Raw genomic sequence first — 18,463 nt, forward strand, 5'->3', positions numbered from 1 at the left:
TACACGCTCAAGTAAATCTACATCCTTCCTAAAATGAGGCCTCCAGACCTGTATGCAGTACTCAAGGCGTGGCCTGACCATTGCCTTATACAGAGGGACAATCACCTCCTTCTCTCTGCTAGCAAAATTCCTATATATCATTGACAAAACCCCATGACCTGCCCTGGCAGCCTGTCTGCATTGCTCAGAAAACTTCATATCTGACTGCACAATTACTCCCAGGTCTTTTTCATTTTCTACCACCTTAAGTGTAGTACCACACAGTTGGTACGTTTCTCTGGGGTTACTTCTACCCATAAGCAGTACTTTGCATTTGCCAAGGTTAAACTTCAGTTGCCACTTCTTAGCCCATCTGCCCAAATTATCTAGATCTTGTTGCAGTAGCACACTGCCATTACTGTCATTAACAACCCTGCCAACCTTTGTATCATCTGCAAACTTCGATGAGGTTAGTTATGAGAGCATCACTGGACCCAGGAGAGATTCTGTTGGATTGGAAAAGTGCCAGTGTATCTCCAATACTAATGATACTTCTAAAGTGTAGTGGGAAATTACTGACCGGTCAGTCTAACTTCAGTAGTAGGAAAAATCATGGAAGCAATGATCATGGGTGGAATTCAGGATCATTTGGATAGAAATGGAATTCCAAAGGATACTCAGAATTCTCTTTCTTTTCCCTTTACAAAATCATGGAATTCCATGGTTTTGTAAAGGGAAAATCATGTTTAACTAATCTGGTGAGCTATTTTTACAGGGTCTCTCAGGAGCTGGACTTAGGGAATAATTTCGACATTGTTTATTTTGATTTCAGCAAAGCATTTGACTTGGTCCCACATGAGCGTTACTTTATAAGCTGGAACAGGTTGGTATCACAGGGAAAATCGTTAGATGGATAGTTTCAGGGCCGGAGGCAGAGGGTATTCCTCAGTTTGGGTTAATGTAAGAAGTGGGGTTCTCCAAGGATCAGTATTGGGAACACTTTTTGATTTTCTTAAATGTCATTGATCAAGGAATGGAAGGCATGATGTCTAAATTTGCAGTTGATATAAAGATCGGTAGAGTAGTTAATAATTGCCACCACCTTCTTAGTTACCTAGATAGACTTCAGCGATGTCATTTAAGACATCACTGAAGGCTTACGAGGTGTAAGACCTTGCATTTTCTTCAGCAAAATACAAGGTCTTACACCTGAGGAACAAATTATCTACCTGAAGTATTCCCCCATAATTATATATCAATGATTCATTATTTATTTTGTCCTACATTCAACTTGAATCATACTAATTTTGATCTCACTATATTTTTAGGTTGTGCTGCTGTAACAGAAAGAAGGAAGTCGCCTATATCAAATTATGGATTTGTTGAAATTGGTGCGTTGTTCAGTCATCGATTTTTCTCACCAGAGAAGGAAATGGGCCAAAGGCCATTCATGAAAGGATGGTGGCTGTGTACAGCAACAGTGTACCTTCAGAGTACCAGGTGAAATTCTGGTGGACACTTCGAGTGGGCTAGAGAGGCCATCGAAGATGATCCAGGATGGGCTGTGACAGCGACCACACCAGAAATGTACCAAGCTGTGGAAACCCTTGTGCTGAATGACAAAGTTTAAATGTTCCAAATCCCTAGGGAATATGACATATCTAAGGGGGCAATTATAATCATTTTCCCTGAACATTTGGGAATGAGTAAGGTCAGTGTAGGTGGGTTCCCAGGTTTGACCCCTGTGCAGAAGCAATTCAGAGTACAGATTGAGGAGAATTTAGAGCTTTATGGAAGGGATCCGAAACTTTCATCTCCTGAATTGTTATGGGTGATGAAACATGGTGTTAACTGGGATCCTGAGACCAAGCAAGAATCAATGCAATGGAAGCACAAGGATTCTCCCCCAACCCAAAAAACTTTGGACACTACCTTCAGCTGGCAAGATTATGGCTACAATTTTTTGGGATGCTGAAGACATTTTTACGGTCACTACATGGTACACAAGCAGACAGTCACTGAGGAGTCATATGCATCCCTACTGTACAACCTAAGTGATATCATAAAGGGAAAGCACTGTGGAAAACTTTCTAGAGGTTTTCTGCTGCTTCACGACAACACACCAGTGCACAGGTCACATGCTTTTGCTGCTAATTGAGAGACTGTGACTTTACAGAACTTACCCATCCACTTTACTGTCTGGATCTGGCCGCCAGTGACATTTTTCTTTCGACACCGAAAGAAAAATGTACATGGATGTTGCTTTGCTGATGATAATGAACTGAAGTCTGCTGTTTATGCATTCTTTGATGGTCAGGACAAAGAATTTTATTTTACTGGTATTTCCTCATTGTCAACAAAATGAAACAAGTGTATTGAAGTTCATGGGAGTTGCATTGAAAAATAAAAACAAATTTTTGCCTCTAATTCATTTCCTTCATAGGTAGGTAGATAATTTATTGAACACCCTTCGTAATTTATACACTTGTGGAATTGAACTAAAGTCAGTAGTGGAAGAAAAGGATTTGGGAGTTACGATATGGTCAGACATGAAGTTTGCCAAGCATTGTAGACAGGTTTCAAGGAAGGCCCCATGGTGTCTTATCGATTATTTATCAAACATTTTCTAGTAGAGATAAGAACGTCATAATCCCAATATATATGAGGCTATTGTTAGACCACATTTGGAATTCTGTGTTCAAGTGTGGAGACTGCACCTAAAAGAAGACATTGAGCTTCTTGAAAGTATCCAAAGATGGGTAACTCGTCTGGTGAGATATACTAAAGGGCATCCATATGAGGAAAGACTAGGTACCTTAGAGGAGACTTGATTGAGGTGTTTAAGGCTCTGAGAGGCATAAGTAAAATGAATGAGGATGAAATTTGCATGGTCATTAGCATTAGCATTAGTAGAGGCATATGATGCAAGAAAGCAAGCTTATTCAGCATCAGCCAAAAAAAAAAAAAAAAAAAAAAACCCTCTCCCATTTCACCCCTCCGTTCGTTCGAAATACCTGTCCAGTTGAGCTTTAAATTTGTTTAGGCTATCAACTTCAACAACAAGTGATGGAAGTCGGTTCCACCAACCAACCACCCGCTGGCCAAAGGCAAATTTCCGCACATCTATCCGACATCCGTCCTTCCTCAATTTGAATTTATGCCCTCTGAGGTGATTATTCTGAGAAAGATGAAGAATCCCATTGGCATTGAGCATGCTCAAACCATTCAAAGCCTTATACACCTCTATCAGATCACCTTGCCGGTGCCTAGTCTCCAGACTCTGTAATTTGTAAAACTTAAGCCTTTCTTCGTAAGAGCAACCCTTTGTTCCATTTACTAATCTTGTTGCCCTTCTCTGTACCCGTTCCAGCAGCTCTACATCCTTCTTGAAATGAGGCCTCCAGACCTGTATACAGTACTCAAGATGTGGCCTAACCATTGCCTTATACAAGGGAATAATCACCTCCTTATCCCTGCTAGAAAAATTCCTGTATATCATTGACAAGACACCATGAGCTACTCTTGCAGCTCGTCTGCACTGCTCAGAGAACTTCATATCTCCCTGCACAATTACCCCCAGGTCCTTTTCATTCTCTACCACTGTCAGTGTAGTACCGCAGAGTTGATACATTGCTCTGGGGTTACTGTTACCCATATGTAGTACTTTACATTTGTCAATGTTAAACTTCATTTGCCACCTCTCAGCCCATCTGTTCAACCTTTCCAGATCCTGTTGCAGCAGCATAGCGTCAGTAGTGTCCTTAACGACCCTGCCAACCTTTGTATCATCTGCAAACTTAGACATTAAACTTGATATCCCATCATCAATATCATTCATAAACACCGAAAACAACAATGGACCCAACACTGAACCTTGAGGAACTCCACTAATAACATTAGTCCACGTTGAGCAGTGTCCATTGATTACCACTCTCTGTCTTCTGCCACTCAACCATCCCCTTATCCATAGCAGCAATTTGCCTCCAATGCCACACTGCTCCAATTTGTGCAGCAGTCTTCCATGTGCAACAGTATCAAAAGCCTTTCTAAGATCCTATGATTCTAGAACTAGGGGCCTTAAATTCAAGTTATGTGGAGGGCGGGGGGGGGGGATGTTTAGACTGGATTGCAGGAAGTTTTATTTTAGGCAGCAGATTATAAATTACTGTAATAAGCTACTTATAGGGGTGGTTGAGGCTGACAGTTTGGGGAAATTCAAAGGTCAGCTGGACCTACAGAAGAGGGAAATGCATATGTTGTTTATTTCTTTATCTTTTATTATATATTTTAGCTGGTGCAGCATTAGGTGTCCTTGCACCATATGGCCATTACTTAATACTAATGTAGGTGTAAAGAACCCCCCCCCCCTCTCTCTCTCTCTCTCTCTCTCTAACTTAGAAATGGTGTTTTTTTTTTTTTTGGCTGATGCAGCAATAACCTCAGGCTTCCTAACACCATATGGCTAATAATATTTGGAAGCATATGAGGACAATAAGAACCGCAGATAGGAAATTTGCTGTGGCTGAGCACAGAACCATCAAATTTCTTTAGGTGATACTGTCATTGTTAATTGATTGTCGACATATGTATTGGCTCTGGAAATAGCTCTAGAGGTTGCAGATTTGTGCTTCTGTACATATGTAAGCTTGATCCTGCTGGTGTTATAGATGTGCCATGACGTGAAGTTCCACTGTTTATAAAGGAGGTGGTCACCTTTGAAAGCTAGCATTGTTTTATTGCTTTTATGACTTTTAATTGGTAATATTTTGTGTATATTTCATTTTAATTTTATCTATATTTTTATTGCTTTTAACTCGATAGTTGTCAGTGTATTTTATTTTTACATGAAAACTTCTTATCCTGTTTTTATTTTAATTATTTTAATAAGGTTTTTGTCATATACAGTTGGTGTATTCAATTGCAATTAGTATGAGTCAATTTTCTCAGCCTATGAGGCCTATTTGAAGAAAGGAATCGTATTGAATGGACTTTTTCAACTGTCAGCTATTTTAAAGGGAAGCAAACATCGTTACCAAATACATGATTTAATGTTCTATTAATGATGTTTTTTATATATTTTATATTATGAAACCGCCATTAAGCAAGGTAAGACAGATTCTTTTACAAGTGGAGGAGAAAAAATTAATGCTGGGCATTGTCGATAAAAATTTCCAAAATAAAGTGAAAGGGTGGGCATTTTCCGTATTTATTTTGTTTTCAAATTTTAAAAACATGGTTAAAGGTAGTGATCAACACAGATTAGAGTTAGTGTATTTTCGAGCACTGCATAATATTTAATGTTACTTAATGTTTGTAAGAGTTTTAAATGATTGTAGATTAGATCTAAAGTTAATTTGTATCTAGTTCTGTCAAAATGTTTCTTTAATCAGTCATGGGCACTTTTATTTTTAAATCAGACTTAACAAGAGCAACAAATTTTATTTCAAAATCTGTATTGCTTTTGGGAACCCATTTTATACACACAAACAAAAGGGGGAGGGAGGGGTGTAGTTATATTTGGGAACGGACTGTAAAACTTGTACTGAGAAAAGATTTAACTGGTAGTTCGCTATGAAGCATAGTGCTGGATCTCTTTCTTGTTTCATGCTTTATTTTTGGAAAGAGATTTCACAATCTTTCAGACTTTGTGCCCATTGCACATGGGGCAAAAAATGAGTTTTTAGCATAGTTTACACACACACACACACACACACACACACACACACACACACACACACACACACACACACACACACACACACTTATGTACAGCATGTTAGCAACAACAACATCATCATCTGGTATATTATTTGTCGTATCAACAAGGGACACTAGAGATTGTGAATTCCCATTATTCAATTACACAGTGACATCAGAAACAGCACTGTACGAATAACAAAAGGAAATAAATTCCATGACAGGCTATTATAATTATTAAAGTTATGTACTCATTCAGGCTTAAATGCAAAAAGTTTGCTATTCAGTAATACAACTACTGCACCAATTATTTGTTTAATTAGCCTTTGCTTTGAACTAGAATACCTTAATTTAAAAACCTTTGTTGCGAGTATATTTTCTTCTATTAGAGACTTTTATATAAATTCTGTTTTTACTTTAAATAAGATGGCCACAATGCAAAAATTCTCATTTATGAAGAGACTTATCTTCATAAAAGATAAGTCTCTTCATTATTCTATTCTTTATAATTTGCTTTTTAGATTTGTTTACCATTTTGCTGTATTTATTTATAAATGTAATACTTCATTATTAATAAAATATAATTCAGTTTTTATGTGAAAAATTTCTGTAACTGGCTTGTTTACCTTGTCAAAATTCATGAACAATATGAATATTTGAGATTATAATTATTGAAATATTATTTGCTAATTAAGCTTAATAGGTTTTAAATTTTAGGTTTTTAGATAATAAATTTTAAATTTTTATTCATATGATGCTGCTGTTGATCACATAAGTATTTAGCTTATTAAAGATAAATATTTTCCTGATTATATTTATGTTATAGACTACATTTTTGTTGAATTAATTAAATGTGAATAACACTAATTTAAGTCACATGATTTGTTTTAAGTGAATTTTAATGTTTAAAAAGCAGAAGACAGTCTTAAATGATTCCATTGTGGGAATCATTTAAGACTATTGTACCGTATAAATTTGGGAACAGCCACCAAAAATTGTTCCTGATTGGGCCTGATGACAAAATTTAGTAAGGAATCCAGAAATGTTGCCATTTAAGTGAATTCTGTTGTGTGAGTTTAGCTTACTTTATGTAATACTTTTTTGCACAATAAAATTCGATCAAATAAAATCATGTGGTTTAATTAGTTACCCACATTTAATTAATTCACCATAAACAACCACATTATTCTTTTCTCAACTACATTTTTATATTTTCATTATTTTAATGGCAAAAGAATGAGCATTTTTGAAGAGAATTTTTAGCAGTGAAGGAATGAGTGTATGGTATTTATATAAAACTATTTTTACATTTCAGAATGCCATAAAAAAATATGATCAGGTAGTAGAAATTTTAGAATTTGCCAAAGAACTTCAAAAATCTTTTGGTTCTATTATTCAAGAGGTAAGTTTTTTTTTTTTTTTTTTTTTTCTTCTCCCTTTCATGTTGCATAATATTAGAACAAATAGTAGATACAGTCAGCCCTTGTATAACACAGTAGTTGTGTTCCTAGAAACCCTCATGTAATGCAAAATTGTGCAAATTTCTGAGCAGTACAGACCATTTACAAGAGTAGCTCATGGTGTCTTGTCAATGATATACAGGAATTTTTCTAGCAGGGATAAGGAGGTGATTATCCCCTTGTATAAGGCAATGGTCAGGCCACATCTTGAGTACTGTATACAGGTCTGGAGGCCTCATTTTAAGAAGGATGTAAAGCTGCTGGAACGAGTACAGAGAAGGACAACAAGATTGGTGAACAGAACAAAGGGTTGCTCTTAAAGAAGAAAGGCTTAAGTTTTACAAATTACAGTGTCTGGAGACTAGGCACCTGCAAGGTGATCTGATTGAGGTGTATAAAGCCTTGAATGGTTTGAGCCTGCTCAATTCTGATGGGATTCTTCCTCTTGCTCAGAATAATCACCTGAGAGGGCATAAATTCAAATTGAGAAAAGACGTTTATAGGATAGATGTGTGGAAATGTGCCTTTAGCCAGCTGGTGGTTGCTGGAACGAACTTTCATCTGTTGTAGAAGTTGATAGCTTAAATAGATTCAAGGCAGAACTTGACAAATATTTGGAGCGAGGGGATGGGTGAAATAAGGGTTTTTTGCATCATGTGCCCTTGCTAATGCTAATATAAATAACAGGCCCTATGGGAAAAATAGGGTTAGGTGCCGATCACCCAAGATTGAACACACATTTGTAACCAAAATATTACCAAGCACAATAAATAATTGTAATAAATTATGTAAGTACTGTATTTTTGTAATAATAAAATATGTAAGTGTTTTATTATTCTGTCTGGGAAGTAAGTGAACTCATACACTGACCATTAAACAAGTTTTACTGTGACTAAAAATTTTACAAATAAATGTCAAATTATACAATTTACAATAAACTGGTAGCTGTATATTACGGAATGCTAAAACTATAATGAATAAAATAAAATAAAATCATTTACTATAAAATATGCTAAAATATAAAGATTCAAAGCGCTAAAAAACCTGAAGCTTTCAAGAGCGTCAGCTCTCTTCCTCAACAGTGATAAGACTTCCTGCAACATCTCCTTATATAACAGGCCCACGGTTCCTCCACGTGGTTCTCTCAGCGCATGGGCAGGACCAGAAGCGGAAGTGTCTCGGGTATGTGACAAACGAAATCATTCATCCGTACTGCGGACAGCTGCTTCCAAAATATACGAGGACATGATCATCGTGGACCACGCGCATGGGTACTGGGAGCGTAAGTGGCTAGAGGGTTTACAGATTGGCTCATCCAGTAAAAATACCATGAATAGGGACAGAGGTATGCGCATACATCCTATTTTTGAAGCAGTTGTCCGCAGTACGGATGAACGATTTTGTTTGCCACATACCCGAGACGCTTCCACTTCCGGTCCTTCCCCTGCACCGAGGGAACCACGTGGAGAAATAACACGTGTGGAGGTACCGTGAGCCTGTTATATAAGGAGATGTTGCAGAAAGTCTTATCACTGTTGAGGAAGAGAGCTGACGGTCTCGAAAACTTCAGCTTTTTTAGCTGTTTTAATCTTTATATTTTAGCATATTTTATAGTAAATGATTTTATTTTATTCATTATAGTTTTAGCATTCCGTAATATACAGCTACCAGTTTATTGTAAATTATAGTAAATTATATAATTTGATATTTATTTGTAAAAATTTTAGTCACAGTAAAACTTGTTTAATGGTAGGTGTATGAGTTCACTTTTTTCCCGACCTCAGAGGCCTCTTTCAGGATGTTTTATTATTCTCCTAATAAAAACGTTCCTTTGTTATTTACTTTACTCCTTTTTTCCCTTCCCTACCCTCAGTTTAATACCTCACCCTATACTTGTTCCAAATTATTTAATTCTAATTTCCAATTTTACAGCATTTAAATCCTACACAAAACTCTACATTTTTACAAAAAACACCTTTTTCCATTCTGAAAACACTTAAAAAAAATTATATTTTATTCTAGCTTGATCCTTATTTTTACCTTAATAATTGATGCTGCATTGGGACTACTTTGTCCATACATTCTTATACAGTATGTATAACTGACTGGGCTAGCCAGGTGGGTAAAGTGCCTGCCTGGCAACCCAAAGGTCGCAGGTTCGAATCCCACATTGGGCTTGGATCAAAGTACTGTAAAAACCTTGGGAAGTGCATTATGGCCACAGAAGCCGATGCGCCAACAACTACAAAAAAAAAAAAAAAAAAAAGCAGTATGAATAAGAATGTGCTAATTTCAGTTTTTTGCTTTTTCACCCTTTCATCTACTACTCTGGACAAATATAGAAATGCCTGATACATGGTCAGGTTCAGTCCCCTGATGAAATACCTGACCCTGTGTCAATATTTACTTCAGCTGACATCAGATTCTGCATATTTGCCTTGCCTGTATTTGACTTTTATCTAAATATGTCCTCCCATATCTGATGACAGCTTTACCATTTTTTATTTTACTTGTATTGTGTTATACCTTGTTATTAATAATTTTACTTTACAGTTCACTCACCTACTGGCTTTGTGATTCAGCCCATAATTTTCTTATTCATCATACTTCTTAGGATATTAACATTCTTTCACCTTTTACATGTAGTAGTAGTAGCAGTGGCATTTGATGCAAGACAGCAGGTAGTAGCAGTGGCATTTGATGCAGGACAACAAGATTGGTGAACAGAACAAAGGGTTGCTCTTAAAGAAGAAAGGCTTAAGTTTTACAAATTACGGTGTCTGGAGACTAGGCACCTGCAAGGTGATCTGATTGAGGTGTATATAGCCTTGAATGGTTTGAGCCTGCTCAATTCTGATGGGATTCTTCCTCTTGCTCAGAATAATCACCTGAGAGGGCATAAATTCAAATTGAGAAAAGACGTTTATAGGATAGCTGTGTGGAAATGTGCCTTTAGCCAGCTGGTGGTTGCTAGAACAAACTTTCATCTGTTGTAGAAGTTGATAGCTTAAATAGATTCAAGGCAGAACTTGACAAATATTTGGAGCGAGGGGATGGGTGAAATAAGGGTTTTTTGCATCATGTGCCCTTGCTAATGCTAATATAAATAACAGGCCCTATGGGAAAAATAGGGTTATGTGCCGATCACCCAAGATTGAACACACATTTGTAACCAAAATATTACCAAGCACAATAAATCAAGCTTATGCAGCATCAGCCAAAAAAAAAAAAAAAAAAAAATCACACCATTCCCTCCAAATGCCTGTCCAGTTCCTCCTTAAATTTATTCAACCTATCAACTTCCACAACGACAGATGGAAGTTTGTTCCAGCAATTAAACACCCGCTGGCTAAAGGCAAATTTCCGCACATCTAATCTACATCTGTCTTTTCTTAATTTGAATTTATGCCCCCCTAGGTTCGTAATCTGAACAAGTGGAAGGATCCCATCAGAATTCAGCGTGCTGAACCCATTCACGGCCTTAAATACCTCAATCAGATCACCGCGCAGGTGCCTAGTCTCCAGCCACTGCAATTTGCAGAACTTAAGCCTCTCTTGGTAAGAGGATCCCTTCATTCCCCTCACCAGTCTTGTTGCCCTTCTCTGTACACGCTCAAGTAAATCTACATCCTTCCTAAAATGAGGCCTCCAGACCTGTACGCAGTACTCAAGGCGTGGCCTGACCATTGCCTTATACAGAGGGATAATCACCTCCTTTTCCCTGCTAGCAAAATTCCTATATATCATTGACAAAACCCCATGACCTATCCTGGCAGCCTGTCAGCATTGCTCAGAAAACTTCATATCTGACTGCACAATTACTCCCAGGTCTTTCATTTTCTACAACCTTAAGTAGTGCGCAGCACACGCTTCTTGATTAGACCGGGGTTCGAGCCCGTCACCGCCAAATACGGAGGATGCGGAAAGGTCAAAGAATGACCACCGCATATCCCAGAGCAATATGGCCTTAGTTGCTAATGCTCCTAAAAACCAACCAACCAAACAAACAAACAACCTTAAGTGTAGTACCACAGAGCTGGTACGTTTCTCTGGGGTTACTTCTACCCATATGCAGAACTTTGCATTTGTCAAGGTTAAACTTCAGTTGCCACTTCTTAGCCCATCTGCCCAAATTATCTAGAACCTGTTGCAGTAGCACACTGCAACAGGATCATCTTTGTATCATCTGCAAACTTCAACATTAAGCCTGATATACCTTCATCAATATCATTGATAAATATACAAAACAACAGTGGACCTAACACCGAACCCTGTGGGACTCCACTAATAACATTAGTCCAAGAAGAGCAGCACCCATTGATTACCACCCTCTGTCTTCTCCCACTTAACCATCCTTTTATCCATTGTAGCAACTTATCCTTAATACCATTCTGCTCCAATTTGTACAATAGTCTTCCATGCGCAACAGTGTCAAAAGCTTTCCTGAAATCCAAATATATGATATCAAAATTATTTTTTGCATCCAGTTCCTTTGTAACCACATCATAATATCCTATCAAATTTGTCAGACAAGACTTTCCCTTAACAAACCCATGCTGTGTCTGAATTATTGCTGCAGTCTTGTCTAGATGATCCTGCAATGCATCTTTAACCAGTGACTCCATTATTTTACCCGGAACAGAAGTTAAACTAACTGGTCTGTAATTACTCGTGTCACCTTTCGATCCCCCTTTGTGAATTGGGGATACATTTGCACATCTCCAGTCCGTGGGAACCTCTCCTGAGTCCAAGGATGCTCTCATAATTATGGCTAAGGGTTTGCTTAGTTGCTTTGCCGCCTCCTTTAATATAACTGGATAGATCCCATCCACCCCAGGTGCTTTTCTTACGTTTAACTTCAATTTCTCCTCCACTTTGCTTTCAGTTATTACAAAATCATTAAGTATCCTGCTACAATTTGATAACCTTCTGCATTTCCAAACCTTAATAACTCCTCGTGTGTGAATGTAGATGCAAAATACTCATTCAGTTTGTTTGCTATCTGAGCAGGATCATCAACAGTCGAACCATCGATGTCAAGTGGACCAATCAGATTCATCCCCTTCCTTTTAGAGTTTATATAAGTAAAGAAATCCTTGCTGTTTTTCTTAGCATCCTTTGCCAAAGATTTCTCGTAATCTGCCTTCGCCTGCCTAACCTCCTTTGTCACTTGATTACAGACTAGCTTATATCTGCCATAGGCTTCTGAGTCGCTTGATAATTTTATATGCATCCCATGCATTTTTCTTCTCTATTACGAGTCTCATTAGTTCATTAGATAACCATTTAGGCCTAAACCTTGAACAATATTTCTTAATAGGTATGAAATTTTTAGTAGCTTCCACGATTAATTCCTTGAATGCTTCCCACTTAGAATTTACTGTTGGTAACATCGTCAGTTGATCCCACAGTAAATTCTAAGTGGGAAGCATTCAAGGAATTAATCGTGTCTATTCTATTTCTTTTTCTACTATCCTTACACTTCTAGTCACCAGCACTTTGTGTAATTTTCGCCTCCATCTATGCATACTTTTTCTATTCATACATACTTTATATATATATATATATATATATATATATATAAAAATGTGAAATTATCTAGAAGAATATGGAATTTGAGAAATAGAAAAAGAATAGATTAATGCTATCAAAATAATGATTGAACATTACATCAGTCTGTATATTACCTTATTTTTTATGTTTTAAAACTTAATACCAGCTGGATAAATTGGAGCGATTGCATGCAACTGGAGAAATTTAATAAGAATTTTGAATATAAGTATTAGGGGTGAAAACTATACCCATGTGGCCAAAGAGCCAAGTATTTAGGTAACCAAAGTTGGACTTCATTGTTGTACCCTATAAATAAACACACAGATTATAATAAAATAGTAAAATTAATGTGTTTATTTCTAGGGTACAACAATGAAGTCCAATTTTGGTTACCTAAATACTTGGCCCTTTGGCCTCATGGGTATAGTTTTCACCCCTAATACTTGTATTCTAAATTCTTATTAAGTTTTAAAAAATAAGGTTATCTCCAAAACAAAATTTTTAAAATTGTTTTAAAAATGTACTATTCTAGACCATTTTAATGAGAATATATACCAGAATATCAGTCTTCACTTTGCTAAACTGTTGTTGACACTTTAGATACTGCACTTGTTATAGTCACACCATATTTATTACTAATAGCCTGTGCTCCGCTATATGAGCTTTAATTTCAACAGACTGTGTACTGTGATCACAAATAGGTGAGCCAATAAAACTGTATAGATTGGTTCTGTTATCTGTTTGTTTTCAGTTAAACTGTCAACTACTAAGATTGGATGTCAGAAAGTTTGTTTATTAGCTGGATCCAAAACATTACTGTGAAGCAACATGTGAACTGGGCATGTTGCACTTTTATCCTTACTAAAATGTTTTATCATATGATGTCACAAATTTTGAAAATTGTGAATCTGATGTTGAAGATAATGAAAATGTTTCTTTTGATGAAATAGAGGTTAGTGGCAATCGGGAACTCTAGCACGTTCAGGCAAGTCCTAATTCTGATGGAGAAATTGGGTGCCTACAAAAAAGTCTTTATTTTTTGTTACAGTAATTTGATAAAGTTAAACATTTGTTTTGGAAAAATGTTTACAAGAGTTGCAAAATTATTAGTTGAAGGGACAAACATTTATGCTATAATTGAAAATGTGACTGAAATTTTGTACCTGTTTGAACAGTAGAAAGAACAAAAAAAAAAAAAAAAAAAATTGTTGTTATAATATGATATCTCTGAATGAATACCATTCAAATAACTGGCTTTTGAAATCCCCAGCTTTCTCTGAGATTATTGCAAGAGATATATAAAATAACTCATATTATTTTAAAGAAAATTAAAAAGAATATTTCTGAAGTCAATAAAATATGTTACATGTGTGTCATACATAATCTATTTTTGTAGCATCATTGTTTTGTTTCAGAAAAAAAATAACCTTTTTGCAAAAAAGTAACTCAGGCCATGTGGATAGTACCTTTTGAGAATGAATCAGTACTTAAAGGATTAATTTAGAAGAAATAATTTGTGAATAGTACACATTGTTGCATTATAGCTGAAGTGGTGTACATATATTTTCTTTCTTAAGTTGTCTGTTTATTTTCTAGAACACAAAGTTACAAAAAAAAGCAGCCAAAAGGGAACAAGCTGAACGGCAGCAACATGAAGTTCTGAGGATTAAAGAGTTGTTGCTTATTCAAGATATTCTGACTAATATGGGCACTGAAAATGTTCGTTCAGATTTCTTAAGTGGAGTTAATGGAGCTGTAGTAAGTAAATTTTATATTATATAGTGCTTGGTGTTTTTTTAGTTATGGTAATATAGAACACATTGAATTCAATGATTTTTAAAATCCAGTGCACTGGATTAACTGGTTATTGTACCATTTGTTGCTTTTTCCAGTAAAATATTTTTTCTTCATCACAATGGTATAATGGGTATTCTTCAGTAATAAAGAATTGCAGCTTGTCATTTGTTAGACTTGCAAATAGTATTTTATTCACATAAAGAAAGCAGGTTAAATTAGACTATTACAGGGTTTATGTATAGTCATTAATATACATTCACAATCATATATTCTTAGCAAAATTAAATGTGTGATACTATTAGATGCTAAGCTGTAGTTTATGAAAATCAATTCTATTTTGATGTATATTAAAATATATTTCAATATATAGTTACTTTTTTCCTGATTTATTTATAGAATAGATAAAATATGAAAATGGATAGGTAGGAATAATGGACAATGTATAGATTTCCAATCCCACAAGAGGTGATGGATAATGAGAAGAATAATAAGAAAAGTTTTAAAAATTTGAAAAGCTAAGTATTTTATATACATTTAAAAAGAAAATAAAATACAAACAGTACTCGCTGTCAGAGAATAAATTAATAATAAATTTGGATATTAGCATTAGTAGAGGCACATGATGCAAGAAAGCAAACTTATGCACATAAGCCAAAAAAACCGCTCCCATTTCACCCCTCCGTTTGTTCTAAATACCTGTCCAGCCCAGCCTTAAATTTATTTAGGCTATCAACTTCAACAAAGGATGGAAGTCTGTTGGTGGAGCAGACTTCCATATTGGTAGGTATTGATGCCAAAGGCAATTATTTTAATTTTATTCTTAGGGGTGTGTGTGCAGTGAGGCACTTGCCACAGGTGTCTCTAAATTGCGTGTGTTCTCTGGTCGATTTGCCTGTATTGCTGGATAAAAAATTCCCATTTTCTGAGGGGGGGAACCTTGCTATTTACACCTGAGACCGACTAACTCAGCAATGGAGTGAAAAAAAAGCCCATTAAAGTTACTCGCTTCAATGATGGGATTCAAACTCTGGCCTTTTCCACCTGGTGTCAGGAGGGCAGTGAAGATATCACTGTGCAGACACTGCTAGATCACTACTGCATATATGTGTGTTCAGATACAATATGAATCAGGTTTTGCCTCAGGTGCCACAAACCGTGATAAGGTTTTGCCTCAGGCGTCACAAATGCTAGTGCCATTTCTGAGCATTTCAATCCTCCAAACTAATGTCAAAAAAAATTATCAATAAGTGAGGTGTCTAGCAGTGTACTAGTTGTACATAGTTTGCATAAATGTGTTTGGAAGTAAAAAGAAGAATAACTTTCAGATGGATAGCATTCAGGAAATATAGTCACATGCTGAGGAGCAATATCCCAATTTGTCTGAAACAAAATAATGAATTAATGTATACTACCCACCATGACTTATGAAAGTTAAACTTGGGTGCTCACAAAAAGAATGGAAGAGAAGCTGAAAACTACACAGTGAAGGATGGATCGAATTATATTAGGAATCAGACTTGGATAAGAAAAGAAACATGGATTAGGCAGCAAACTCAAGTAAAGGACATTCTTATGAAAGCTAAAGAACTGAAATGGACTTGGGCAGGACACATAACTTGAAGACATCATAACAGAATGGTACCAAAGAGGAGCTAAAAGAAAACCAGGAAGACAACAATGAAGGTGGACAGAAGAAATTCAAGAGTTCATGAGCAGTAAATGGATGGCCATTGCACAAAAAAAAAAAAAAGGAATGGGAAAGTTGCTGAAGAGGCCTTCATCCTGCAGTGGATTGAAAATGGCTGATGATGGATAAATGTCAGTAGTAGTCTCGGTGTTATGTAATTGTAAATTTTAAAATAAGTTGGTTAAATTAAACAGTTTGATAAGATACTTGAAGGTAAGCTATAAAATTGCATATTTGCATAGTAGGGAGATGTAAGGTGGGGGGCAGAGAAAACAGAGGTATGTGAAAAGACAAAGAATGAAGTTATGGCAGACTCTGCAAAATAATCAAGATAGAGTGCAATGCAATGCTGATAAAGATAGGTATTCAGGCATGCTAGGAGCATAAAACCCAATATTCAAAGGGCTTAGGGTGATCAAAGTCTCTCTGCTGTAGTACTAGCCATACAATATTCACTTTATTAGCAAACATTTCACACAATATTCACAAATGCTACATACATTATATTTAAAATTTTTTTGGTTTAGGGTTTTTTTTTTTTTTTGTCCTCACCTTTTTCCCATTTTTATTTATGTATATATGAGGTCAGCATTTTTTTTTTTTTTTTTTTTTTACTGTTTTTGGCATGAAATTTTTATGGCTGGATGCCCTTCCTGACGCCAACCCTCGCCCTTTATCTGGGCTGGGGATATGCGGTGGTCTTTTCCTGACCTTCTGCATCCTCCGTAAGTGCTGAAAATGCTGGCCACCATTTTCTTGACTCTAAAGCTTCAAAAGTATTGCTGAATTAAAAACCAATAATTGTTATGTGAAATGTTTCCTAGTAGCTACTCTGGAAAACTTTATTCATCCTGTATTAGAGCAAATAAATAGAAAAGGGATAGTTAATAAAATAAAATAATTCTTTTCATTTCTTAGTATTTGATTTTAAATTTCATTGAATTAAATTTTTTAAAAACCATATTTTTACATAACATTTTGGGATGTGGTAGTAACTTCCCCAATTTCTAATTAATCTTTACTCGTCTACGGCAGTGTATTTCCCTTTTTTTTCTTCTTTTTTTTTTTTTTGCTTTTCTATTTTAACATTTTTTGAGGGGTAAATTTAGCACTACTTCTGTTCTTTATTTATTTTTATTATTATTTTTTTAATTTCTTTCTTTATTATTATTTTTGTCTATTGTTTTAATCTGATTTCATGTTATTTTCCATACCTCTTACCATACACTTATACATTTGGACACTTAACTGCCTCTTTACTACTCTAAAGCTGAGGCTCTCTCTATTTAAAGGTTGGATTTTGGGCTCTCTAAGTACTTATCTTTATTAGCAGATACTGTTTTTCTATCTTAATTATTTTGAAGTCTACCATGAGGTGTTTTTTTTTTTTTTTTTTTTTTAATTTTATGGTATACATTCAAGCATATTATCAAACTCTTTAATTTAAAATTTTAAAATCTTTAAAACTCTTTAAAATTTATAAATAATTACATGCACTGGGACTGCCCTTCATACTACTGCTGATATTTATCTAAACTATATACAACTAGTACATTGTTACACACATAATTATTGTTTTTTTTTTTTTTTTTTTTTATATTAGTTTGGAGGTTTGGAATGCTAATTTTGTGTGGATTGTTATGGTTACAGTCTCTTGAAGTATTTAGTATAATAATCGAAACTGAATTATTATTGATATTCATGTTTAAGTTATATCATACTTCCTATAAATACCTGCCAATATCTATAATTTATTTATTGATAATTTATTCTCTGACATAATTTCTGCTCATATTTTATTTCCTTTTCATGTTTTCCCCCCCCCATCTTTCTTAAACTTTTATTCTTTCTTTTGTTATTGTTCTCCTTGATATCCTTACTTCTTATAGGATTTCAATTTATACATAGAACATCACACCTACTTAACTATTTCATACTATATTAGTCTTATAAACTAAAGTAGTAATTTGTAGTAGTAAAGTAGCAATTGTTACAAGAATACTTGGGCCAGATAAAAAAAAAAAAGCATCAGAAGGCAGATGAAAAAGGTAACTCACTAGAAATTTATTAAAATTTATGACTTATGCACCAAAATTTCTTGTTAATAATGACAGTAGGTTTGTTTTTGTGGTTTTTTTGCTTGTAGTAAAGTAACAGAGGCAAAGGTTTCAGGTTAGATGCTGCCTTTCGGAAATTTATTATGAGGTGGCTAGTAGATGAATTTCCTTGAAATTTTGTTAGTAGAAGCAATACAAACTGAAGAAAAAAGTATATATATTTTTTTTTTTTT

General features: G+C 35.4%; 1 protein-coding gene across 4 annotated transcripts in view; it reads left to right on the top strand.

Moving 5' to 3' along the window:
• The window catches only part of LOC150080020 (caprin-1-like), a 248,578-nt gene that overhangs the window by 50,023 nt on the left and 180,092 nt on the right, over nucleotides 1-18,463 (top strand). For all 4 annotated transcript variants that reach the window (XM_090382371.1, XM_090382373.1, XM_090382374.1 and 1 more), the window contains exons 3-4: nucleotides 6,992-7,078; nucleotides 14,286-14,447. In XM_090382371.1, coding sequence (XP_090238497.1) covers nucleotides 6,992-7,078; nucleotides 14,286-14,447 — 249 coding nt within the window. The remainder of the gene's footprint in view (nucleotides 1-6,991; nucleotides 7,079-14,285; nucleotides 14,448-18,463) is intronic.

Source organism: Mastigoproctus giganteus, chromosome 10 (assembly GCF_048544385.1).
Source record: "Mastigoproctus giganteus isolate SK-2022 chromosome 10, ASM4854438v1, whole genome shotgun sequence".
NCBI classification, from domain to species: domain Eukaryota; kingdom Metazoa; phylum Arthropoda; class Arachnida; order Uropygi; family Thelyphonidae; genus Mastigoproctus; species Mastigoproctus giganteus.